The sequence below is a fragment of the Mirounga leonina genome, unplaced genomic scaffold (genome assembly GCF_011800145.1).
Source record: "Mirounga leonina isolate KUSES-001 unplaced genomic scaffold, KU_Mleo_1.0 Mir_125, whole genome shotgun sequence".
Taxonomy (NCBI): domain Eukaryota; kingdom Metazoa; phylum Chordata; class Mammalia; order Carnivora; family Phocidae; genus Mirounga; species Mirounga leonina.
The window spans coordinates 18006102-18032015 of record NW_023270305.1 but is presented as its reverse complement, the minus strand read 5'-3'; the positions used below and the strand labels follow the sequence as shown (position 1 = coordinate 18032015).

At 49.2% G+C, this 25914-nt stretch overlaps 1 protein-coding gene across 1 annotated transcript in view; it reads left to right on the top strand.

The window, feature by feature from the left end:
• The window catches only part of XDH (xanthine dehydrogenase), a 59040-nt gene that overhangs the window by 17037 nt on the left and 16089 nt on the right, over positions 1–25914 (top strand). Inside the window, exons 7-24 of the mRNA XM_035000853.1 lie at positions 1877–1945; positions 2262–2348; positions 3396–3537; positions 5840–5932; positions 6489–6640; positions 7676–7769; positions 9110–9219; positions 11347–11531; positions 12678–12852; positions 14367–14450; positions 15902–16071; positions 18137–18260; positions 19931–20050; positions 20489–20585; positions 21434–21558; positions 21880–22013; positions 22440–22527; positions 23708–23794. Of these exons, the coding sequence (XP_034856744.1) occupies positions 1877–1945; positions 2262–2348; positions 3396–3537; positions 5840–5932; positions 6489–6640; positions 7676–7769; positions 9110–9219; positions 11347–11531; positions 12678–12852; positions 14367–14450; positions 15902–16071; positions 18137–18260; positions 19931–20050; positions 20489–20585; positions 21434–21558; positions 21880–22013; positions 22440–22527; positions 23708–23794 (2136 nt within the window). The remainder of the gene's footprint in view (positions 1–1876; positions 1946–2261; positions 2349–3395; positions 3538–5839; positions 5933–6488; positions 6641–7675; positions 7770–9109; positions 9220–11346; positions 11532–12677; positions 12853–14366; positions 14451–15901; positions 16072–18136; positions 18261–19930; positions 20051–20488; positions 20586–21433; positions 21559–21879; positions 22014–22439; positions 22528–23707; positions 23795–25914) is intronic.

Below are 25914 nucleotides of genomic sequence, written 5' to 3'. Positions count from 1 at the left end.
GGAGGGTTTGCTAGAAGGAGGTACGCTGTTCACAGCAAGAAATGACAATGTCCATCTAGCAGCAAAGAATGGCATGGAGGAACTGTAAAAATTGTCACAAGCCTAGTAGTCCAGGCTGCTGAGAAAAGGAAAAATCTCTCCAGGGGAAAAAAACCAGCCTTATCCAACATCGGTGGATAATGAGGGCAGTGACCCATTATTGTACGTCACAGTAATTTATGTCATGGACGTGTCCATGAATTATCAAGAAAAAAGATCTAAGGAAGAATGTGCTGACACTTTATCTGGAAAATGTACTTCTGTGAAATACGTCCTTCCCCACAAGGACTGGGTGAGTGAGGCTGATGGCTTGCTGTACGTGGGTTCCCTCAAGTCAGGTGGGGTCTGGTGAGTCCCCTGCATCACCTGTCTCCAAGAAGAAAAGTGAGAAGAGACACTAGAGGAACTTGATTTCTCTCTTCCTTTTTGCCTAAACACAGAGGGTAAGGGCAAGGCAGTGGTGGGAAGGTCCAAAACGGACAGCGCTCTGAGACCCAGCGGCAAGGCTGTGAGTGCAGGAGGGACCTGGGGTCTGCACGCAAGGTGGCATGCGCATGGAGGCCGAGGCACGGGAGGCTCCTCTCCCCATGACAGGTCTGACAGTGCTTTCAGATTCTCAAAGGCCACCCTTTCCGCCTCCATGGCCCTTTGAGGGCTTTCCTGGGCACATTAGTCGGGGGTGTGACTCATCCCTTGGGAAATGTGTCTCCTGTGATTCACGGGCAAAAGGGCTGCCCCAGACCTGCTTCTGCAGGAACTGGCCGCCTTGGACATGGGCTTGGAGCCGTGCTGGGGAGTTTCTCCCACCTTTGCCTCTTGGCATAACTTCAGGATTCTGGAGTGTCTCCCAGATCCTGAGCTGAGACTCCTGCCTTCTTGGCACAAATCAGTCAGGTGACACACCACTTCCCCACCGTCAGCGCCTCGGTTCTGGGAGGCAGCGATCTGAACTTACTCCATGCTCTGCCTCTGGCACCCTGAGAGGTCCTGAACCAGTTCTTTCCCAGGAGTGGTGGTCATTGGACCTGTATGCTTCCTTTAGCACAGGGTCACAGTGAGGAGGGAGGAGTGTTTAGTCTTCTGGCAAGAAGCATCTAATAGGTAGTGATGAGGTCATCTGGCACACTGGCTGGAAGCCTCTCTGAAGTCAGCACTGGTCTTGGACCTGCTTGGAAGGAGCCCCACAAAGACTGGAGCCTGGAAGGAGCCCAACCAAGCCCCTAGAACTTGACTGAGGCACATGCCGAGAGCACCCGTGGGGATTCCTTTCAGAGAAGTCTCCTAAGGAGGAAGCCCTGAGGGGGGGGGGGGAAATGGCATAAAGATATGTTTTGATAAAGTAGGACTTAGCTTTTATAGAGAAGTCTTAGAGAGAGAGCAAGACCATGAATGGCGCTGGGAGGGGCAGAGAGAGAGAGAAAAAGTCCTGAAGAGGCTTCACACCTAGCACAGAGCCCGACTTGGGGCTTCATCTCACACCCTGAGATCATGACCTCAGCTGAAATCAAGAGTCCAATGCTTAACTGACTGAGCCACGCAGGCACCCCTACAGAGAAATTTTCTTAAAATTAAATTTTCCTGCTGCTTCCAGGAGAGATCCTATTTGTTTATTCATGAGTTGCATAGTTTCCATCAACCAAGAAAGGGAAAGTGGTTAAAGCAGAGGTCTTACGTCCATGCAGACGTGAGTGGGATGGGGAGTGGCCATCTGCTGTTCCCACTGATGCTGGGGTAGGAGCAGAGCTAGATTTCACTGGATAGTAGTGACCCAGGTTCTTTAGCTTCTGTGAAAACTCGTTGCAAATATTTTTTGTGTGAATATTTGTCATCTCTCTAGGATGGTGGGTGCTGCGGAGGAAGTGGGGACAACCCAAACTGTTGCATGAACCAGAAGAAAGACTCCAAAGTAAGTGGGTCCTCCTCTCCTGGGAAACCTGGGGGCCAGTCTCAGATCAACGAGGCAATGGATTCTTTTCACACTCCGGACAGTGCAGCCGGAAGAGGGAATGGTTATGCCCAGACCGTGAGGGTGATGAATGTGCAAGTTAGCCCTGGGTCCTCTGGCAAGACCTCCTTATCCTGCCTTCCAGGAGCTTCCTGGCCCTCCACCAAGCCGGATGGGGGCTGCAAACAAGTTCGCTTGGACAAGGGGCTGGGGAGGTCCTACAGGACATTTTAAAGGAGGAGATACGGTATCACCCAACTGTTCCCTTTTCTAACAGGTCACTCTCTTGCCATCTTTATTCAACCCAGAGGAGTTCATGCCCCTGGATCCCACCCAGGAGCCCATCTTCCCCCCAGAGTTGCTGGTAGGTGATGCCCCAGGGAGAGGCCCAACTCAGTCTCTGTGCCAGGAGCCTCTGGAGACCCGCTTTATTTCATACCAGCTGGGACCTTTGTGTCTTTGTCCTTCCTCTGACACCCAGAGGTCAAGTCCCTCTGTCACATACTCCCAAAGGGACCCCCACTTCTCTCACACATGTTGCTCTGAGCACAGAGAGTGGATCTCTCTGGACTCTACTCCATGTAGTGTAACAGGTGCTCCAGAAGCATCTGCTGGTCTCCTGGCTAAATTGAACATAGAAGCCCCCAAGCAACCCATTCTCCTCTCTGTAAGCAGTCCATTTATTTAAGACAATCAAAGAAACAAAGCTGTGCTCAAAGGGCACAATCCATGGCTTGCTGCTCTGTTTTAAGGACACCCTCACACGCACCCTCTCACTGGGACGATGCTGCTCCTTCACTCTGACATTTATGGCAAGGAAAGAATCAAGCCTCTCTCCGAGTTCTCAAGTGCAGATTCCGGGGGGTGCTGAGCACATGAAGACAGCCTAGTGAGTCCAGTGGGCCAGAAAGAAGGGCTTGGCAGCAGGCTACCAGCATATTTTCTCTGGATGGTGCAACCTTGGAAAAACTGTCAGTTTGGTCTGGAGGTTTTCTCTCCCAGCCCCACAGCACCCCTCACACACTAGAACTGGCCTCTGTTGCATTCTCTCCTGACACCTTCCTTTGCCACCTCTGCCCTGTCCCACACCTTGTCCACTGCACTTCTGGGTGATATTGGGATGAGGGGGCACTGCTCCAGAACCCAGGCTTTCGGTCAGGACAGTTCAGGTTGCCTTGTGGCAGGTGAAGGTCCCATCACCTCCTAAAGAGTAAGCGAGATAATGTAAGAGCCACAACACATCCCCTGCCTCAACACGAGGACGTTGCCCTCCGTTCTCCCTGGACCTGTCTCTTCATTCTGAATTCGGTATTCAACAAATCGGTAGGAGAGTTGATCCCATTGCAGACTTCAGTGTATCAGGAAATGGCGGTGGAAAGGAGACAGTGCGGTAAAAAGCTACATTTTCCAGAGGCTGAAAGATGTTCCTCGGAAGCAGCTGCGTTTTGAAGGCGAGCGCGTGACCTGGATCCAGGCCTCCACCCTGAAGGAGCTGCTGGACCTCAAAGCCCAGTACCCCGAGGCCAAGCTGGTGGTGGGGAACACGGAGATCGGTGAGAGCTGGGGCAGCCCTGCAGCCTGCCCGGGGCCAGTGGGCGGGGGGCAACCCCTCGCTGGCCATGTGTCCTCAAAAATCTTGCTTCTCCGCCCCTGCCCTCATTTCCCATTTCACATATCGGGGCTGTTCTCAGGCCCGAGGAGACCCTTGCTGACTCTCCATGAGCACATAGAGCACCTGCTCTGTGTCGGGTACTATGGGAGGAGCTGGGGCAACAAGATCACTTGTCATCATTCCTTCCCTGAGTATCTCGGGGTCTAAGAGAGGAAGGAGTGATGGGGGTCACATGTCTAGGCTGGTGCCTGACAGACATTAGGGGTTCCACCAATGTCATTCTCTTGCCCCTCCCTTTTTCTAGGGGTGATGTGGCCACCTGCCTGTTGGTGCCACCACCTGGGACATGAGGCTCACCATATGCAAATGGGCAGGGAGACTCAGGTTGTGTTGCTGTCCTCCCCGGTGCTCAAAGGGACGGAAATCCATCCATTTCTGGAGCTGGCTTGGCCCATTTCCACTTTGCTGGGTCCCGAGTCCAGTGAGGCTCCGAGGAAAGGATTGTGGTGGAGCCAAGCTCTGCCTTAGAGGACCTCTGGTGTGGGGGGACTTGACACGCTTTTAAGCAACCACAGGCAGTCCTTTGGGAGACCCTTGGCTCTGGTTCTGGAAGGAGCCCCCTGGGCCCTGGATTCTTGTTGGATCTGTAGACACAGAGAGGAGGGCCTGGCTTGGTTCCAAGCTGGTGGAGGACAGAGTAGGCCCCGCCCTGGTGAGCACAGGTGCAGGACCGAGACCCCAGCTGCAGAAACGTGACACACTGGGATGGCACGGTGGCAGGATGGAGATGTGCCTCCAGTGATGTGACCCTGATAGCCTGTGTGGCCGTGGCCCTGGGGTCCAGGGTGGCATGAGTTAAAGTAGAGAATGACTGGCTGGAAGAATTTTCGAGCTCCTTTGACCCATGACATGTTCTTTGCCATGGGTCACATAACATCCTGGACCCAATTAGATTCTAATGGAAGGGAATGAATCCACAAACATTTTGTAAGCTTCAAGTTAGCAATAGCTTCTGAAGACCACTCCATCTGTCTCACCCCTTCTCCCTTATATGTACACCCAAGAGTGTAACTAACCACTGACAACCAGGCAGGGGGCTGGGGGAAGCAGGCCTAGAGAGAGCCTTGTCAGGACGGGCAACCTGCATTCTTTGTCCTGGGAGCCCATATTCAAACAGGCCAGACTCCTCAAAGCCTGGACCACCCATTGGAGACTCTACACAGCACATGAGAGGGTGGGGAGGACACAGACTTCTCTTTGTGAACCTTCCCATCTGTAGCTCTGTGGGAGGGGCTGGGAGAGGTGCAGAGCTAACAGGGTCTGAGGACCAGAGGTGAGTCTGTTCACAGAGCTCTCTACCTTGACTAGCCGAGAACAGAAACCGGATACAGATGTGTGGTCCCGCAGAGCCATGAGCCTGGAAGAATTGAGGCAGACGCTGGGGACCGAGGAGGCAGATTTGATGTTTTCTCTCTCAGTTTTCCTTTTTGTCTGAATGCTAGACTTTCATGTTATTATTACTATGATACCCCAACCCTTAAGAATTGCTCACAGACTGAAACATGCCTGTTCTTAGCTGTGTAATTTGGGCAAGAACCTAACCTTCCTGTGCCTCAGCTTCTTCATCCATAAACAGAAAATCAGTATCTCACAAGGGCTACTGTGAGGATGTAATGAGTTAAAATATGTAAAGTGTTTTGATGGGTTCCTGACATATTTTAGCATGCTGTGCCTTTGTATATTATCCCCTCCGCCCCTGCCGCACACACACACACACACACATTCAAGTTCATCTCATTTGAAACGAAGAATCATGTCAACGGGGCCTATGGTGGTTCCACGTGTGCTGAGTGTGTTCATGACAGGATTGGGTGTGCTTTCCTTATTGAAGAGCAGAAATCGTTGGGAAGGTATTGAAGACACAAGCAGAGAGAGCTAAATGAAAAAAAAAAATGAAGCTTTTTTGAGTAATAAAAACATCAAAAGACCAAAAACACCAAAAGTTCATCTCATTTGAATTCTGATAGGGTTTTTTCTTGGGAGGGAGAGAAAGACACAGTGTTCAGGCTGATAGTGCGGAAACCACACTGAGCCCCCGTATCTTGTCCCCCATGCCTGCTAATCCTGAGACCCCCACAGAATATGATGCAGTTGTGAACATAGATCCTGCATGAGTGGCGGGAAAAGTGCTGAGGCCTGTGCTGGTAGGAGCCTCTAACTTCAGGTTTCTTGTTTCTCTCAAGGCATCGAGATGAAGTTCAAGAATAAACTGTTTCCTATGATCGTCTGCCCAGCCTGGATCCCTGAGCTGAATGCAGTGGAGCATGGACCGGAGGGTAAGGAGAGGTGTGCCTGGAGCCCCTGGAGGAAGGGGCTGGGGTACTGGGGATGGGTCACATGGGGTGGTGGGTGCCAGGGAAGCCTCCCTGCATGGGGAGAAGGGGACCCCTTCATTGCCTTCGTCCACTGAGCATCCATGGTAGGGTGCCGGGGGCAAAGGGGGGCTGTGAGGTTTTCAGTAGTCATTCTCAATCCTACCTACACATTAGAATCACTCCTGGGGCAGGGGGTCAGTGCGGGGAGGTCTTGGGGGCTTTTTAAAAAAAAAAAGCCAGGACTTCACCCTCAGGGATCTGATTTTATTGAGTTAAGAACCACTGGTTTAGAGAGCAGTGCATTCTGGTTGTAGGATCAAGAGACATGTGGTTGAGTCCTGGCTCTTACATTAGCTGTGTGGCACTGGGCAAGTCACTTAACCTCTCTGGGCCTTAATTTCCTCACCCATATAAGGACGTGAGATCTGGTCCAGCCTCACTCAGGGACCAGTAGAGTGTCCTAGGAGCTGTGTATGAAAGTGTTTTCTGAGCTGTGATTCTAAGCTTGTGTTTCCAGGTATCTCCTTTGGAGCCTCTTGCCCCTTGAGCTCTGTGGAAAAAACACTGCATGAAGCAGTTGACAACCTTCCTGCCTACAAAACAGAGGTGTTCCAAGGTGTCCTGGAGCAGCTGCGTTGGTTTGCTGGGATGCAGGTCAAGTCTGTGGCGGTGAGTCCTTGTTCGGGGGCCCTCGAGGCTCAGGGCTCGAGGCCTTTTGTCAAAAGCGGGGGGGGGGAGATTGTGGAGGGGACTCATCTGGCCTCTGCTGAAGACCCAGCAGGCCTCAAACTTTAGTGCTTCGAAATGCCTGAGATTGTTAAAAATGCAGATTCCTGGGCCCGCTCTCAGAGATTCTGACTCAGGAGGGCTGGGATGGAGCCCGAAAATGCTTCTGATGAAGGTGGCCCGTGGGTTGCTCTGGGAAGCATGCACGGTGTGACTCAGTCTTTACCCCTGAGGTTGGCATGCCCACCCTGTTCCCGGACTCGGCGAGGCTATCAGCAAGTGGATGAGATAAGTTAGGGAGAAGCCAAATCGGGAGGGGGACTGCCTTTCAGAGTTGGGGGAGAACCAGAGGCGGACCCCCCCCCCCCCAATCCCGAGAGGAAGGAGAGGTCCAGCCATTGCCTGTTCACAACCAAACTTCAGACTAGTCCCAAGTTCCCCGTTTGCTAACGGTGTTCACACACCCGGGGCCATTGGAGGCTCACGACAGCTGATAGTGCTGGGTGGGAAGCCACCCCTTCCATTCGGTTTGGTTGTTGTTTTCAATTAGAACAAAACCAAAAAGCTAACAGCCCACTCCCATTCCCTCACCCTACCCCAAGCATCTGCCACCTCTGTGGATCAGGAGGCAGAAACTCAGAAAGCTCCACTGAGTTCCCCAGCTCGGCTGGACTCTACCTCCAGGAAACATTTGCTTTCATTGTGTAATAAACCACCTCAGCTCTTTCAGAAAAAGTTTGGGTGAAATCGAACAAATTTAAAGGAGCTGACCCAGATTACTGACTGGTAAATTTCAGAGCAGGGATCCAATCCCAAGTGTTCGGATCCCAAGTTTTGCACCTTGTTCTGGATGCCTGAGTGTGGCTGGCCTTGTGCCTTCAGCAGGTGTCACCCATGTGCCCTGTGGTTGGGAGACAGTTGTGAGAGCAACCTTTTCCTGGGTGGGCTGGGCTCTCACACACTCTCCGCTTGTTCTAGTCCATTGGAGGGAACATCATCACCGCCAGCCCCATCTCTGACCTCAACCCTGTGTTCATGGCCAGTGGGGCCAAGCTGACCATCGTGTCCACAGGTGAGCTACGTCATGCAGAAGTCGGGACAGAGGGCCAGGTGGGGGAGAAGTCTCACAAGATAGGTCACTTTCTAGAGAGATAGAGCCCAAAGCTCAATGACCCGTCTGTCCTAAGGTTCAGATCCCTGGAAACTGCAAGGGAGATGGACCCAGGTTGGGGGTCAGGAGAGCTGGACCATGTCTTTATGAAGAATTCACAACAGGGTCTATCATGCAGATCCTTACCTGCGGTGTGCTAGAGCTGGGATGCACAGTCTCGCCGCTGTAAACTGCTGGATTTTTAGGGAGTCTGTGTGTTTGTTAAAATGGCCACTATTAAAAATTGAATTATATAAACTTACAATAGAATAAATTATATCAAAAAGCAAGGTAGTAAATACTCAAAATTCATCACTTTCTTATTATTTGAATCTATTTTACTATTACCCATGCTCTTATGGTTTTTCCCATCTGTTCTACCTGTGGAGTGGAAATGCTATATAACAGTGCATCTTCCTTGTTTGAGGGTCCCCGAGACCACCCCCAGGTTTGATGACTCATAGGAGGTCAGAGAGGACTCCCTGGACTCAGTATATTGTACTCATGACTATGACTTATAAGTGGGAGAATACAAAGCAAAGTCAGCTAAGTGGAGAAGGACATGGGGCACCGTCTGGAGGAAACCAGGCACAGACTTCCAGAGCCTACTCCCGGTGGAGTCACACGGGACACACTTCATTCCCTCAGCAACAAGTTGCATCATGATAATGCATGTGAAGTACCGTCTGCCAGGGAAGTTCTTTGGAGACTGAGCACGTAGGGCTCTTATTGGGGGTGATCATGGAGCTCTGCCGGGCATGAACCGAAGTCCAGACACCCAGAAGGAAAGCAGCTGTTCAGCATACACCATGCTGTTTGTATGAACAGTTTAGACAGAGTGAGTCATTCTCCCCAGGGAACGTGGGAACTCTGCTGAAATCCAAGTTTGCAGAGGACAGCCCCCGGCCAACCTTGTGAGCAGGATTTTCAGAGGATAGCAGGCCTGCTGTGTCAACTCCTTCCTACCCTCTTTCCAACGTCATGTTCACTGATGTCACCCTGATAGCTTGAAATTAGTAGCAGGAGTATTGATACTGTAGAAACTAGCAAATCCTACAAGTCAGGGCTGCCCCCTGCCCACACACAATTGTTAAACATGCACCAGCACATACTTGAGTTAGGATTTCAGATGGAAGATCTTGTCCCCAGCTGTGCCAGAAACTCCCTCTGACTTGTGGGCACCAGAGACCAGGATGGGGAATTCACTAGTGGATTGTTCTCTGCTTTCTCACATTGGCCGCTCTGCTCTGGCCTCCGTACAGGCACAAAGAGAATGGTTCGGATGGACCACACCTTCTTCCCTGGCTACAGAAAGACCCTGCTGGCTCCGGAGGAGATCCTGCTTTCCATCGAGATCCCCTACAGCAGGGAGGTGAGGTGCTCAGGTGCATCCCGAATCACTCTTACCCAGGCTAGGCTCCAGGCGAGGAGACCAGAGTCGGCCTTGGGCACCAACCTTAGCATCTCTCAACTTTAACATTGTTTCTGAACTTTGCCTTTGACCAACCCTATTTCTTTCTGGACAATGAGGAGTTTCAGGGTAGGGGGCACGGGGTGTGCCATGGACTGTGAAACCGACAGCTAGACAGGTGATCCTGAGCAAATTGGGTCCGCTTTCTGAGCCTCAATTTCCTCTTCTGTAAAGTGGGCACAGTGTTACCCACTGTGCAGGTTACTGTGCAAATTGAAATCAAGAATTCATAAGGTTCTAGGCAGATGTCTGGGAGCCAGCGGGGATCCACAGCTGATAGCTAGCAACACAGTTTCAAAAACACATCCAGCTGTGGAGGTCAGAGGAGATGGGTTTCCATGCTGAGTGGAGAAGCTGCCTGTGTCAGGCCCTCACATGCTGATGAGGTGTTTATTTCCTGACCTTGCTCTGGGTTGGCTCGGTTGGATTTCTGCTTCATGGGCAGTTTCTCTGCCCTGTTCAGGCAGGTCTGGGCATTTCTGGCTGTCTTGCTATTGTTCCTTGGGCGCTATGGTGTCTTCACCTGGTTCGGTTCTCTCCTCCCTCAGCAGCCACACATTCTGTAATGGGCCTTGTAGGAAAGTGATCTGTACGAGGCCGGGAACCCAGCCGTAATGGAGAGTATTATGGGTCTCACCCCAGCTAGTGCTCGAGCGAGTGTTACAAGGCATGTTTGCCCTGGCTGATTTTGGCCTCCTTAATGAGAATGCTAATGAAATTAGAGCTGTTTCATCCCTGAGGTGGCTTCTTCATGATTTCCTAGCTTGTCCTTATGGACCCTTTTGAGCAGTGATTCCCAGAATTTTTGTATTTCACGGATCAGTACATTTTTCTTTTGTTTAATTGTGAGTTGGGGAAGGAGGAGGAAACAGGCATAGCACTGCCCAGTTTTTATTTTGCCAGATAGGGACACTGACAAAAAACCACCTCATAAAAGAAAGGAGATTTCCATACCCAGAATTAGGAAGGATTTCTCAAGAAAGAACAGCAGCCAATCTGCTACTGGCATTTCGTGCCAGCCCGGCGGAAACGTCCCCTCGGACCAGCATGGTCCCGGAAGTGAGCAGCTAGAACCTCTGTTCCACAACCAAACTCGAGCTCTGGGCTCACTGTCCCAAGGCCATGTTTGACATCAGGAATCTGGACTAGCTTTATGATTGGGGGGGGGGGGGGGGGCGTCCCTGTGGCTTCTTGGAACAGAAGAAGCCTGCAGCCATTTTGGGCCTCCACAATGGGCCTCCTTGTGCTTTCTCCAATAAGCCTTCCCGTAAACTTCTACCTTTGATGTTAATCAGAATTTGGGGTGAGTTCAGACCTCGAGCAGAGCTTGGCCCAGGAAGGGCTTGATATCAGACGGTTCTTACCTGGAAAGTAACTCACACCCCCCTCCCATCCTGCAAGAGAGGGCCTGGCTTGAATCCAGGGGGAAAGGGATGTTCAAAGCACCAAGGTGGCTATTGTTTCCTGGTGTGACTCAGTCTTTCGGGAAGCGAGGTTTCTAACCATGGCCAGTAGACCCGTGGGGGGCACAAGCTAGAGGGAGCAGGTGCGCGGGCGGCCAGCTGAAGGTGTGCTTCCAACACCCCCTGGCTCTCGTTGCACCTGCTTGAGAGACGGTCAGGCCAGCAGAGGTTTTGGCACAGCCCCTGAGAGGCTGGGTGGGCTCAGATGCCGGGCAGCAGGATGGGAAGGTGAGGGACTGGGGCCCTCTGAGGAGCCTCTGTGAAACCGTCTTTCCTCTTCCCAGCTGTTGGCCGAGAGCACCCCGTTCTCCTTTGTCCTTGACTTTCAACTTTCCTGACCACCAGGGAGAAATCCCAGCCCTTCTCAGCTTCCGGGCACGTTACCTGGAACTTCTGCGAACGTGCTAGTCGGTTCCGCCTGGATCTTTGAATCCCCCCACCGGCCCCTTGCGGGTTTGCGATGGCGTTGTCCCTTCAGCCTGCCCTGTGTCCCCATGCTCCAGCTTCGCCCTCTGTGGTCCTCGCCAGACAAGGTGGGACCAAGAGCCCTTCTGTTCTTTTTTAGGGTGAGTATTTCTCAGCATTCAAGCAGGCCTCCCGGAGGGAAGATGACATAGCCAAGGTGACCTGCGGCATGAGAGTCCTGTTCCAGCCGGAAACGGCGCAGGTAAAGGAGCTGGCCCTTTGCTATGGCGGAATGGCCGACAGAACCATCTCCGCCCTCAAGACCGCGCGGAAGCAGACCGGAAGGTGAGAGCTCCTAGCAAAGCGAAGCCAGAAGCCACCGCGGCCGCTGCGACTGCTAGTACTGCTAGCGGAGCGGAGCGTAGCGTAGCGTAGCGTACTCCTGCCTACCGCTATCACCATGGTTACCGCGCTGCTCCGGCTACTGCTGCCCCCTAGCGGCGCTAGCGTTACGGCTGCTGCCCGCGTGGCTACGGCTGGTCCCGCCGCTGCTGCAGCCACAGCCGCCGCTTCTACTACAATTACTACGGCCAGGGCTACTCCTCTTGTTACCGCGCCTGCTCCTCCCACCGCTCCCGCCGCTGTTGCTCCTGCCCTTCCTGCCGCCGCCACTACCCTGACCAGGAGCCCCCCGGGGCTAGCCGCTGCTCTTGCTGTTGGTACCACAGCCAGTATGACTTCTACTGCTATTGCTGCGGCTAGGCTAGGGCAGCAGGTGACCGCGCCCTTCACCGGCACCGTCCGCTGTAGTCCGCACGATGACCGCATGGATACATAAAGCCTCCCTTTGGAGTTCGGCTCCTCGGTTCCAGTTCCTGGTTCCGGCACTTACCAGCTGGGTTATATAAGTCCAGTTACGTAACCTTCCCATGCCTCAGTTGTCTCGCTGCTGAAATGAGTATACAAATCTTCCCTGGTGCACTTTTTTTTTTTTTTAAGATTTTATTTATTTATTTGGCAGAGAAAGACACAGCGAGAGAGAGAACACAAACGGGGAGTGGGAAAGGGAGAAGCAGACTCCGTGCCGAGCAGGGAGCCCGATGCGGGACTCGATCCCGGGACTCCAGGATCATGACCTGAGCCGAAGGCAGTTGCTTAACCAACTGAGCCACCCAGGCGCCCTTCCCTGGTGCACTTTTAAATTGAAATGAAAAGTGATGTTTCATATAAGGGACGTAGGACGTTGCCTAGTGCCTATGATGAGGACTCAGTAGATTGTATTATTATTTTTGTGGTGTTTTCCTTACTGTGTCTCTAAAGATGAGGACACTGAGGCTCAGGCAAGGAACTTGCCTAAAGTTACAAAACTATAAGTATCTGAGCCAAATTTGGAAACAAGGTTCATATGCCTGTCACCCTGAGCATCCCATGCCATACAAATGATTCTGAGGGCCGGATAGGAGCGCTCTCCCACCATCTGCTCTCTGGCAGTTTCTGGAACAAGGAGCTGCTGCAGGACGTGTGTGCAGGCCTGGTGGAGGAGCTGTACCTGTCCCCTGATGCCCCTGGTGGCATGGTGGAGTTCCGGCGGACCCTCACCCTCAGCTTCTTCTTCAAGTTCTACCTGACGGTGCTTCAGAAACTGGGCAAAGGAAACTTGGAAAAGGTGAGTGTGGGGGTGGGGGCAAGATAGAGACGCTCTGCAGGATGCGTTTGGGGATTTAAGAAGCCAGTCTGAGTGAGGGAGTACTGTGGACCAGGTGGTAAATTTGCTTCTCCCTTCTGACGTCTAAGCGCAGAGGAGAAAGGACGAAGGACGAAGGACGCATAGCCCAGGGAGCCGCATGGAGATGGGAGCCAGCAGGGTGGCTGAGAGGCAGAGCACTGGTCTGGGCATCAGTGACATGGGTTCTGGTTCCTGGCTGAGTCATTACCTCACCTGAGAACTGAATAGGTCACAACTCTCTCGAACTCTCCCCTGGAAAAGCTGCAAAAGGGGGTGGGTAGACCAGATGATCCTTCCAGAGGATAGCTGATACAGCTGTGGTTTTGTAGTTAGAATGGGAATGTGGAGTGAGACGAGAAGGTAGTTTGTGGAATGGGGATATGAGGTGGGGCTGCTACAGCCAAGGGGCCAGTGGTCACTGCAGCGGTGTGTGTTCTGGAGGGGGTGCGGCTGAACGGGAGCCCGTCTCCCCACATTGGTTCATCAAGTGTTTATTTTGTACCTTTTATGTATAACATTGCACTAGGCGCTAAAGGGGCAGCCTCGTGTGGGAGAGAACCTGGTCAATAAAAGCCAGCCTAGAGTAACAACTGAGAAGATGGTATGGGGAGCACAAAGGAGAGAAGGCTCCACAGATGTGGGGACAGCTGACTGAAATCCCCCTTTGAAAAACATTTGTAATACTTATTTTCTTCTGATTATAAAAGCAATACACTTATTGTGGAAAACTTTGAAAACACAGAAATGTGTTAAAAGTTAAAATTGAAAATAAAAAAATTAAACATTTTTTGAATGAAAAATATTAAATTAAAAAAAATTTAAATTAACTGTTTTTGAAATTGAAATTTCTTTTCTCTCAGATCCTATAGAAAACCAGTGCTTATTTCTCTGATTTTTTCCCTACATTTATCTGTCCATCTCTCTGTCATTATGTTTCCTCTCCCTCTCTCTCTATCTCTCCTTCCACCCACCTACCTATAGACCTGCCATCTTCCTAGCTTTTGATCTGGAACATATAATTTTTCTAAACAGATTCGGAGGCATGCTGCATATAGAGTTTTATGCCCCCCTTGATTCTGTTGAGATGATACTGTGCACATTTCCCATATCATTAAATATTTCCCACAGAAATGAGGAGGAAGAAGCCTTTCCCAGCAAGGCTGGGGGAGAAAGAACAGCGTGCATAAATGCAGTAGGGAGGGAAACCATTTGATGTGTTGGAGAAGTACAGACCATGCACCGTGCAGGCTGCAGGGGTGGGAGAGGAGCTGAGGCTGATATTAAATACTGAGTTCTCGAGCCCCCGAGCTGATGTTGAGCTAGATCCAGCCAGAACTAGACGGCATGTGAAATGAGGAGATGAGGGGAACAGTTGTAACTTTTACCCCCTGGGGACAACCAAGGGTGGGATCAATGATAGAGTCATGATCACCATGGTTATCTTGCCTCCACAGAATTGTACGAAGCTGGACCCCACTGATGCCAGTGCTACGTCACTCTTTCAGAAAGACCCTCCAGCCAATGTCCAGTTCTTCCAAGTGAGTATACATGATGGCTGCCTAATATCACGGGCCCTTGCAGGGCATATCAGATGACGCTAACCATTGGTGAATGACCGACTCGAGTTGGATATAGGTGCTCAAAACTCCTTAGTGCTTTGCATAGATATCCAGTGAAGCAAATGGGAATCATATTCATGTTGATGAAGCTTCCCCTTTCCCTACTTAAATTTCTCTCTTGGGATTACTCTCATCTTCACCTGCTCTTTAAAGAAAAAGAAAAAACTTTTTTTTTTTCCATTTTGTCTTTTCTGGTACCTCCGTGGGGCTAGTGTGCAAAGCCAGGCGTTCTCCTGAACATGGATACAAAACAAAACAGCAACTTTTTGAGAAGTACTAGATAAAGGATTAGCTTTTCCTATAAACATTTTGGATTTTGTGGGCCATACAGTCTCTGTTGCAACTCCTCAACTTTGTCATTGTAGCCTAAAAGCAGCCAGAGGTAATACATAAAAGAACGTGTGTGTACCAATAAAGCTTTATTTATAAAAGCAGCCAGTGGGCCAGATTTGACCCACAGGCCACGATTTGTGGACCCCTGCACTAGAGTATGGTGGTCCAAAGTGTGAACTCTGGGGCCTGACTGCCAGGATTTAAATCCAAACTCTGCCATGTCATAACTATAACTTAGGACAGGTCACTTCGTCTCTGTACCTTTTGGACAAGTTACGTATGCCTACCTGCAAATGTGCATAATGATGGCATCTCTTTCATAAGATGGCGCTGAGGATTAAATGTATCAGTACAAGTGAATAGCTTAGATAGCTCCTGGCATGTATTAAACATTCAATAAAATATTGGCCATTATTATTATTACTTTGAAAAACACAAAACCAGAATTTTATTATAAATACATTTTAGAACATTTTGGCAAGTACAGAAAGATATGAAGAAGAAAACAAAGATCACCCAAGATCTTACCTCCAAGAGAAAATCATTCCATTTTTGTTTACTTCTCTCCATTTTTTCCTGTGCATACGTAGACGTGTATATACTACATTTATAACATGTATATTTTTGTCCTACAGAATTCAAATGATCATACACACACACACACACACACACACAATGTTTTATAGCCTGTTTCTACACCTCACATGAGCATTCTTCTCATTAAAATTCTTCAAAAGTATGTCTTAACAGTTGCATACTATTGCGTTGTATGCATATAGCAGAATCTTTTTACTCCATCCTCAATGAATGGACATAGAGGTTCCTCTTTAGTTATTTATTTTTTGTTCCTTGTAGAGTGATACTTTGAGTTCCTTTCTAATGACTTCTTATCTGCTTTCTGTTCCTGTGCCCCTCCTGCCGCCTTCGTCCTCACTCCTCAGGTGTGCTTTGGCTTGAAGCTCTCCATACTTTCCCTGCGCCTGTAGGGAAACATTGTCCTCCGCAGCTCAGCTTGACTGGTGACCATGTTGTTCCAGGAGGTGCCCGAGGGTCAGTCAGAGGAGGACATGGTGGGCCGGCCCCTGCCCCACCTGGCCGCGGCCATGCAGGCTTCTGGGGAGGCTGTGTACTGTGATGACATCCCTCGCTACGAGAATGAGCTGTCCCTCCGGCTGGTCACCAGCACCAAGGCCCATGCCAAGATCACGTGAGTATAGGAAATATTCTCGTCGTGGGGAAGGGCCCTGGGAGGCTCATCCAGGGCCTTCCGGTCTGGAGAGGAACATGGGGACTCGTCTTGAAACCAGCCCGGGGAGGAGCCGGAGGCTTCGGGGGCTCAGTAGTGCCTGGGAGGGTGAGGGGATGACATTGGAGGTATAGATAGGGGCCCGATGAGGGAAGCCTTGGATGCTGAACCGGGAGATTACACGTGGCCTGAAAAGCAGTGAGGAGCTTTTAACAGGAACAGCTTAGATCTGCACTTTGATGTTGGGCTAAACGTCAATGCCGAATTTCAGGAGGACTTGAGTCAGTATTAAGGGGAAGTGCATGGCCTTAGAGATTGTGTCCCTGCTCCGGCGCTTTGCCACCGAGACGTTGGCCTGCATGCTTCAGCTCTCAGTTTCCCCATTCACAATAGGATGTTTTCATGAGGATCAGTGATGGAGTCCACAAAGGACCTAGCAGAGAATAATCACTTGTACCTGTTTGTTGAACTTGGAGAACCCAAATGACAAGAATGGCCACCTCTATGATAATAACAATAATACCCAACGCTCATAGGGCACTTAATATTTGCTGCAGCTTGGTTTAAAGCATTTTCCACAGATTGGCACATTTACTACTCTCAGCAACCCTATCGGCAGGTCCTGTTATCCCCATGTTCCAGATAAGGAGACAGGCACAAACACGGTCAGTTACCTGCCCCGCATCCCAGAGTCGGCGGCAAAGCCAGAGTTTGAAAGCAGGCAGCACTGGCCGCTGGATGCTCAGGCCAGAAGCTGACTGTGATTTGTGCGTGGGCATTAGACGCAGAGCCTGCTGAACGGAGAAACCCTTCTTGGGTCCCGCCCCTGCAGGGATTAGCAACCCAGTCTCTTCAGAGCCACCTGGAGACAGGCTCTGGGAATAGTAACATGGACACAGATAAAACCTAACAGATAAGTAAACCCCTCCAGCTCTCTGAGAAAAAAAAAGAAAAAAAAAAAGTTTAAGAAGATACGGTTGCCTGCTTTAGGGTAAATTCATTTGCCTTTGTCCTTGTCTTGAGCTCATACTGACCTCACTGACCACGATCCACATTGTCTACATTCAGAGAACTTTGCTCCACCAGAGCGGTGTGTGAATGAATATAGTAGGAGGACGGGGGACTCTGTAGCAACTGCAAAGATCCGGGCTTTCCCGGCTGTGTGTACGTGGAGGGCAGTAAGGTATAGCGGAAGTGGACCTGGCTTGGGCTTTTTTATAACCTAATCTCGTGCCTAACCCCAGCAATGCTGCTCTCTGGCTGGGTGACTTTGGATAAGCCACTTAATTTCCCTGAGCTGAGGTTCCCCAAATGTAACCTGGGAATAATGACAATGACTTTCTGGGGGCTGTGATGTGGCTTGCCCATTTGGAAGTTGGTTGGTACTCAGAATAGTTTCCATACTTTTCTCTGAGGTGCCTCTGTGCTATTTCCCCATGGGGGCCCGGGCCAGAGTGAGCAGTACATATTTGTGACTGTTATAAGTGATGCAGTCTCCAGGCATTCTCCCTCTCAGGACTGCTGAGGGCCGGGGGGCCCTGCCGTTCTGGGATAGCTCCATGAAGGTGAGGAGAGAAATTTGGCTGTGTGACGATGTTCAGGGCCATGTGATCAGTGGTGCAGCAAGGGCCCCAACATGCTGTTTCAGTGTGGGAACTAGCTGTGATGTGGGTTTGAGCTGGAGCTTTCAAGAGTCAATGCTACTCACTGTGATTCAGTTCCCTCACAGAGGGTCCATGGGGGCGGGCTGTCCTGTTCATCTTCCATCCCCCACAGCACTCAGCATGGTGGCCTTCACAGGGGAAGCATTCAATCAGCATTTGCAGAATAGGATAGGGTAGGATAGGATAGGATAAGATAGGATATAGAATATAGGATGGGATAGAATAGAACAGACTAGAAGTGGAGAAAGGAGGAATTCAAGTGGAGGAAAAACCATCAGTGTGAGGACAGAGGTATCCAGTGGGGTGGTGGGTCTTTTGCTCTGGTTTCCTGCCTGGGCCCCTCACTGTGCTCATTCTTGCAGGTGCATAGATATTTCAGAAGCTCAGAAGGTGCCAGGGTTTGTTTGCTTTATCTCTGCTGAGGATGTTCCTGGAAGTAATAAAACAGGAATTTTTAATGATGAAACAGTCTTTGCAAAGGATGAGGTAGGTCTTGGATTTTTTTCAGATATGAAGTTAGTGGAATGAACGCTTGCTTGAGTTTTAATTTATGCTCATGCCTCCAAATCCCTAATCTTGAAAAGATTCCATATTTGCACATACTGTGGCCATCATCCGATTGGCCAGGGTGCAGGACAATCGGTAAAGGGATGGAGTCTGTCTGGTGGCACTTTAAACTTTCACTTAGTGTTTACTTGTTTATTTAACTGATGGTTGCTAATTGCACATAGTAGGATGAGTCCCAGCCAAAGTGACATTAAAACAAGACTGGTGATTGTTTTTGAACTACCAGTTATGTTCTTAGGGGTTTGATGTTAAGTTCCTTTATTAAAGAAAATAAAAATGTGGCAAACAAACTAACCAGAATAGAAATCACAATACCATCACTATGTGTATTGATAATTCACTTATATGAAAGTTCACCTATTAATATACAGAGTTCTCACACACACACACACACACACACACACACTTTCCAAACATTCAAAATGGCGGCTACGAAAAACCATATACTTCTAGGATAGTTCTCAGTCACTTTACGATTCCAGTACAGATCAAATGCAATTTGGAGATGAGCAGGTGTTGCTGAAGGGCAAATTCACTTTCTTATTAATGTGCAAGTGAAGGAGAGCAATCAAAAACTACAACCATGAGACACAAGAACTCCATCTGACAGAAGAACAAATTACTTTTACAAACTTCAAGAGCCTCTAAGACCACTGCTAGCATTATGGGTAGTGAGAATCAGCCAAGTATAACCACCACAGCCCTAATCAATTAAGTCAACAACTTAACTGGGTCCTCAAGAGATAACAATCAGAGACAGTATGGGTTTCTAGTGTCAGAAACCTCATATTCCAAAGTGATGAATTGGACATTTTTTTTTTTTTTGGTATATATTTTGGGGAATGTTGGAAGAAAATTGCCTGTGAAGGAATTGAATCATTAAGTAATGAGAAAATGACAATCCTTATTCTATAAATCTAACAAAAAACTGGTTTATGGGTCATCCAGTCTAAGAACCAGCATTTGGAAACTACTGCTTCTCGGCATCTAGATGAAGTATAAGACACGAGTACTGCCTTTGAGAAGCTTTTGGTGTAAATCTGGAAACAAGATAAAAGAGAGTGGGGTGGCAGAAGAGAATGAAACTGGAAGTTGGCGCTAAGATTTAGTCGCGGTCTAGCAATGTGCCAAGGCAAGACTGTCGTCTTGCCTCCTGGGTCTGCATCTCTTTCCCCTAAGAACAAGGGTGCTGGAGTGGATCTGAGTCAACAGAGAGACTTCGTGCTGCCATACCTCCCGTTCTGCTGCTCACGACATGACTAATCAATTGCCACATTTTATCCTGGGCAACTTCTCAACAAGCTGCCAGTAGTAAATCATCAGAATTGGTCTTTGAGATGAAGTGAGTTTACCATCCTGATACTAGTGATCTCCAAGTCCTATTCCAATTCCACTGATTCTAAACACTTATGAAGAAGCACATAGTCCCAAATAGTAGGACAAAGACATGAAAAGACTCCAGGGCATTCCTGAAAGGTACCTTAAGGAAACTGTGGGGGCAAAGACTTCCTTTGCCTTTTGAACAATCCAAAATAATTTGCTTCGTGAAGAACACGTGATATTCTTTAACAGTCTGGCTCTGTTCCCAGGTGACCTGTGTTGGGCACATCATTGGTGCTGTGGTCACCGACACCCCAGAACATGCACAGAGAGCTGCTCAAGGGGTGAAAATCACCTATGAAGAACTTCCCGCCATTATCACAATTGAGGTAATTGAGAAAGGGCCACATGGAAATGGGTGAGCTCCCTGTGCCTGGAGGCACCTTTACTGGGATCCTTTAGGGAGGATTTTTAAATCTCTTCCAGTCCCAGGATTGTGTGGTCTTCCGAAACCTTCCCCATCATGGTCCCAGACTCAGTCCACTAGTGGCCAAATTAGGTTCCTCCTTCCCAATGCCAGCTCCCATTGGTTCCCTGAGGGACCCCACTTTTCCTCAAGATTCAAGGTTGTCCACCTATCTCTGAGGAAATGGAGGAATGCGACCCCCTGGGCCACACACAAGCTTACTTTAAGTCTGTGTAAGACATTTGTAGAGATGTCTGTGTGAGAAGAGAGAGGGAGTTCCAGCAGCTTCTCTTCCCAGGTCGAAAACGACCTTCCTTCTCCTCTGAAAGTCCACTCACTGAAGCCTCTTTCTGGTCCTCAGGATGCTATAAAAAACAACTCCTTTTATGGGTCTGAGCTGAAGATTGGGAAAGGAGACCTCATGAAGGGATTTTCGGAAGCAGACAATATTGTTTCAGGTACAGCCGGTACCATGGGGTCCCAGGCACGAGTTGGCCCTGGTTTATGAATTAAATTCAAGGGCTGGACCTTGAGTCCTAGAGCAGGGGAGTGAATTTTTACCAGAAGAGTCCTCCTGACATTTGTAACCAAATAGTAGACAGTTGGCAGGGAACGACTCTCTGTCATCTTCATCTCTGCCCTCCAGTCTCTAGGCTAGATTAGACCTAAGGGATTCTTGGGAACTGGTAGTATGTCGATTTGGAAGACTGTCCAGGGAAGGTAGCAGCCACAGATCCTGGCCCCCCACTGTGGGCCCGCAGGCAGTCCTCACACATCTGCAGCCAGGGCTCTCCCCCTCTCCCCCTCCTCTGCCCTCCCCCCCTCCTTCCCCACCCCCACACCATGGAGTTAGGCCTCTAGCTCCCACACAGCGCAGGGCTGCCGACCAGAACCCTTCTGGAATTGTCACCTACACGGTCCCTCGTGCACTGCTAAGTCTCTGCTGAGCCAGCTTTCCAGTTGGCCGAATACCTTCAGTTTCAGAAGATGATCTCATTTTCAGCTTTTCAGTCACATCTGTTAATTCCTTCTTTACCTTTCCCAAAATTTTACAATAATAGTTTAAAAGTCTTTAATGTTTGCAGTGAAAGAAAGCGTCATGCGTGCTGCATTTTGGTATCATTCTGGTTTCTTTGTTGGGGTGGGGGATTCGGCTCCCAGATGGCTAAGGCTTTGAGACCCTTTCCACCCATGTTGGGAACCTGGAGGTGACCTGTGAGCGGTTGGTTCCTGCCCAGGGCCCAGGGCGAGCATGATCTCCTTGAGCAAACTCAGGATCACTGTGGGGGTCTTGTTGCTCCCCCAGGCGAGGTGCACATTGGTGGCCAAGAGCACTTCTACCTGGAGACTCACTGCACCATCGCTGTCCCGAAAGGCGAGCAGGGGGAGATGGAGCTCTTTGTGTCTACACAGAACACCATGAAGACCCAGGTAGGCGTCCTGTGGGTCAGCTCCGGGGCCCGGGGAGGACACTGGGGAGTGTGGCAGACTGGGCGTGGCAGTGTGGGACATGGGGAAAGGGAGATCTGGGCTGGGCCAGAAGGGGATTTGAGGGTCTGGAGTGCTGGATCCCAACACCAGCAGCTCAATGGCTGCCTGGGTACGTAGGGGGAGGGGGAGCTTCTGGAATCAAGGAAAGTCTCCATATTCACAGCAGTAATTAGGCTCATGGATGTTGGACAGGCTCCAGCTCAGGCCTGAAGTAAGTCCAGATGATACCTTCAGTGCAAGTAATTTTTCTTTTGTCCACAGAGCTTTGTTGCAAACATGTTGGGGGTTCCAGCAAACCGGATTTTGGTCCGAGTGAAGAGAATCGGAGGAGGTTTTGGAGGGAAAGAGACCCGGAGCACTGTGGTATCCACAGCAGTGGCCCTGGCTGCACACAAGTGAGTCCTCCCTGCCAGTTCCTGGGAAGGAGAATAGGCTGCCTCTGCCAGGAAGGCTTTCTGGATTTCCCCCTTTAAGAAGTAGATTCCCCTTGCTTTGAATTTTCCCAGCCTTCTGTTTTTAGAGCTCTTGGGCGTTGGGATGAGGCTAATACCCTGTTTCTTTGTGTTCCACGCATGGATCTGTGTCTTGTCTTCCCTATCTGGCTGTGAGGGCCCTGCGGGGCCAGGACATACCTCACATCCTTCTATTCCCTGCCTTGTCCAGCACAGTGCCTACACAGCTAGACAGCGAGGCAGCCAAGCACAGGTCTGCGTGTGCCAGGTGGAAAGAGAATTGTCCTGTGCTGTTTTCATCCCTGGGACTGACAAGAATGGGCCATTGCAGAGGCTCCCGGGGTTCTAACCCTCTGATGCCTCCCTCAGGACTGGCCGCCCTGTGCGCTGCATGCTGGATCGTGATGAGGACATGCTGATAACTGGCGGCAGACATCCCTTCTTGGCCAAATACAAGGTTCCAGATGTCGGCAGCTATGCAGGGGATGGGAGGGACAGTGCCATCTCACTGGGAAAGCTGGGGATGAAGGTCTAGGGATCCTGGGACATACTCTTAACATTTTTCATGACTACCTGTAGAAGTTCAAAGAAGAAATAGCCACGAGAAAAATTCAAATTGGCCAACAGCAACATAGAGGGGTGATGCTGGCTGGCCACCTCCCAAGTGATGTCCCAGCGTGGTATCTATGCCTTTTGTGAATTTGCTCTGGTCCATATCTGGTCTTTGTCCACTCAGACTGAGAAGCATGACTTTTCAGCAGCCCGGGGCTAAATCCATCCTGCAGAATGTTCTAATGTTCATGTGTTCACTGCCTGATATAAAAACCAGAACGACTGCTTAGTGCTTAGTAATTTACAATGAGAAATGAAACTGCCCAGGGCCTGGACAGGCCCAAGTTGTTAGGGTGGGCACCTGCCCCATCAGACCGTATATGGCTGGTCACTGCCAGTTCCTCTGTGGGATGGTCCCTTTTCTGGGTCCCTTTGGATCACCATGCATCCTGTCCCTCTAAACACCAGCATACCCTGCCAGATCCCAGTCTGGGAGTCCTTCTCTCCATGAGCCGGCGTTGAACATCTCTCCTTTGACCTCTTCTGATTTTGTTTCATGATTGAACTCCCCCAAAGGGATCATATTTCCCTTATTCCCAAATTCATGTGGGCCCAAAGAAAGGAACTCGGTCTCCTGAGTCCCAGTTCCTCACTTATGGAATGGCCTGTAAAGTTTGTTCTGATGGCCACATAAGGTCAGGGATATGAAAGCACATTCATGCTTGTTTGGGGGGTGACTTGGTGTCTGCTGGCCAAATGCTGTACGGGATGTCTCCAGTATCTTTCTCAGTTTTTCTGCCCAGCCCTCCCCTCTCTGCCTCCTCACTCCCTCTCACACAACCAGAAGCCAGGAGTAGGTAGGAGGAAGGAGGAGTGTGGGGAGAAGGTATGTCCAGGGTTGAGGAGCCATGGAACGTCACTGGAGAGATGTTAGTTCCTCTCTGCTTCACCTGTTAAGCTCTGGTGACCTCGTTTTCACAGTGTGATGTCTTATTCTTTCTGCTTCCTCCAGGTAGCATAGGTGGGAGGGGATGACTCGGGTTAGCAGAGGAAGGGCACTGGTGAGAAACCCCTCTCCTCAACAGGTTGGCTTCATGAAGGATGGGAAGGTGGTGGCTTTGAAGGTGGAGCACTACAGCAATGCGGGGAACACCTTGGATCTCTCCCAGAGTGTAAGTACAAGGCACCCCTGCATCCTGGCGGGGGGGGGTGACTGGGAGGTCAAGGGTGGGCCGCACAGCCATCCTGGCATGGGCCTCCTCAGTTCCTGCCTGTTACTGTGGTAGTAGCCTCCCCATTGGTCCCCATCCTCAGGTTCTCCACCCTTGGCTCATCTCTAAAGCACAAAGATAATCATATTACTTTCCTGATTGGAAACCCTTCCTGCTTTTTCAAGATACTTTGCCAAACAAGCAAAGTTAGTTACAAAACTTGATGCATAGTCTGGTGATATTGCATGTATGTGTATGTAAAATTAACATATGCCTCTATTATATATATATATATATAATGATATGCATGGAAGATTCCAAAAGAACATACACTAAACAATGATTGGGTGGGACAAAGGGGGGGGCACTCACTGTCATTTCCTATATAACACATTTTTGTAATGTTTGAATTTTAAGTAATGAATTGAATTTCTTTTTTTAGTAACAGTTTCATTGAAGTATAGTTTATACACCATAAAATTCACCCATTTGAAGTATATAATTTAATGGTTTTTAGTAAATTTAAAGAGTCATGCAACCATTATCATGATCTAGTTTTCAAACATTTTCATCACTTCAAAGTGATCTCTTGCAGTTGCTCCTGTTCTCACCCCCACCCAACCCCAGGCCTAGACACCCACCAGTCTACTTTCTGTCTTTATAGATTTTCCTCTTGTAGTTGATTCATATAAACAGACTCATATACTATGTAATTTTTTGTGTCTGGCTTTTTATCTCAGATTAAAGTTTTTAGGTTCATCCATGTTATAGTATGCATTAGTCCTTCATTCTTTTCTGTTGATAATATTTCATCATATGGATAGACCATATTTTGTTTTCCATTCACCACTTGATGAGCATTTGAGTTTCCAGTGTTTAGCCTTTATGGATAAAGGCTATTTATTTATTTATTTTTTAAAGATTTTATTCATTTGAGAGTGTGAGAGAGAAAGTACAAGCAGGGGGGAGAGAGAGAAGCAGGCTCCCTGCTGAGCTGGGAGCCTGATGTGGGGCTCGATCCCAGGACCCTGGGACCATGACCCGAGCAGAAGGCAGATGCTCAACCAACTGAGCCACCCAGGCGCCCCTCCTTTGAGTCTTTTTTTTTTTTTTTAAAGATTTTATTTATTTGAGAGAGAGAGAATGAGAGAGAGCACATGAGAGGGGGGAGAGTCAGAGGGAGAAGCAGACTCCCTGCCGAGCAGGGAGCCCAATGCGGGACTCGATCCAGGGACTCTAGGATCATGACCTGAGCCGAAGGCAGTTGCTTAACTACTGAGCCACCCGGGCGCCCCCCTCCTTTGAGTCTTATGTAGACATGTATTTTTGTTAATTTTGAAAGTTAATGGTTACCTTTGTGATACTACTTTTTATAATTTTTTAAAAATCTTAATTTTATAACCATATTAGTTATATATGCATAGATTCTTCTTGTAAAAATAAGTCACATTTCAGGAAAAACAGAAGTTCCCATGAATCCACACCCCCTGTGCCTCTCTTCTTTGCTAGGGGCTAACTGGCTCAATTAGAAAACTTCACACTTCAGATCTAGTGTGAAAACGTCTCAAAAAAAAGAAACACATTTAGCATTCTCACCATTTGCGACACATGCCTCTTGGTGTTGTAGGAAAAATCAGGTTGAAAAAGATACAGTGCTTGTCCCCAAAGACCTTAGAAGCTTTTAAATTCAATCCAGCAAACATTTATTGAGTGCCTAGGGTGGCAACATAAAGAATATACGGCATTGTTTCTGCCCTCAGGAAGTTCACAGTGTGGTGGGGGAGACAGATAATAAAAGACAAAATGAAATAGAAGTACAAGTTGATAGAGTGCTAAGGGAAAGCAAAAGTGGAATTAATTGAGACATACTAAAAGCATCTAGGATGCCTAAGACTGAAATAACCAAAGACACAAAAAGCAACCTGTGGGAAGGAGAGTCTATACACAGGGAAGTAAACCAAACCCCAAATGAAACAAACAAATAAAAGCTGCCATTGGTCTCATCAGAGAGATGAATTATTATACCTTCAAGAAAGAATAGGATGCCATAAAAATGGAACAGTCAGAGAATAAAAATGAAC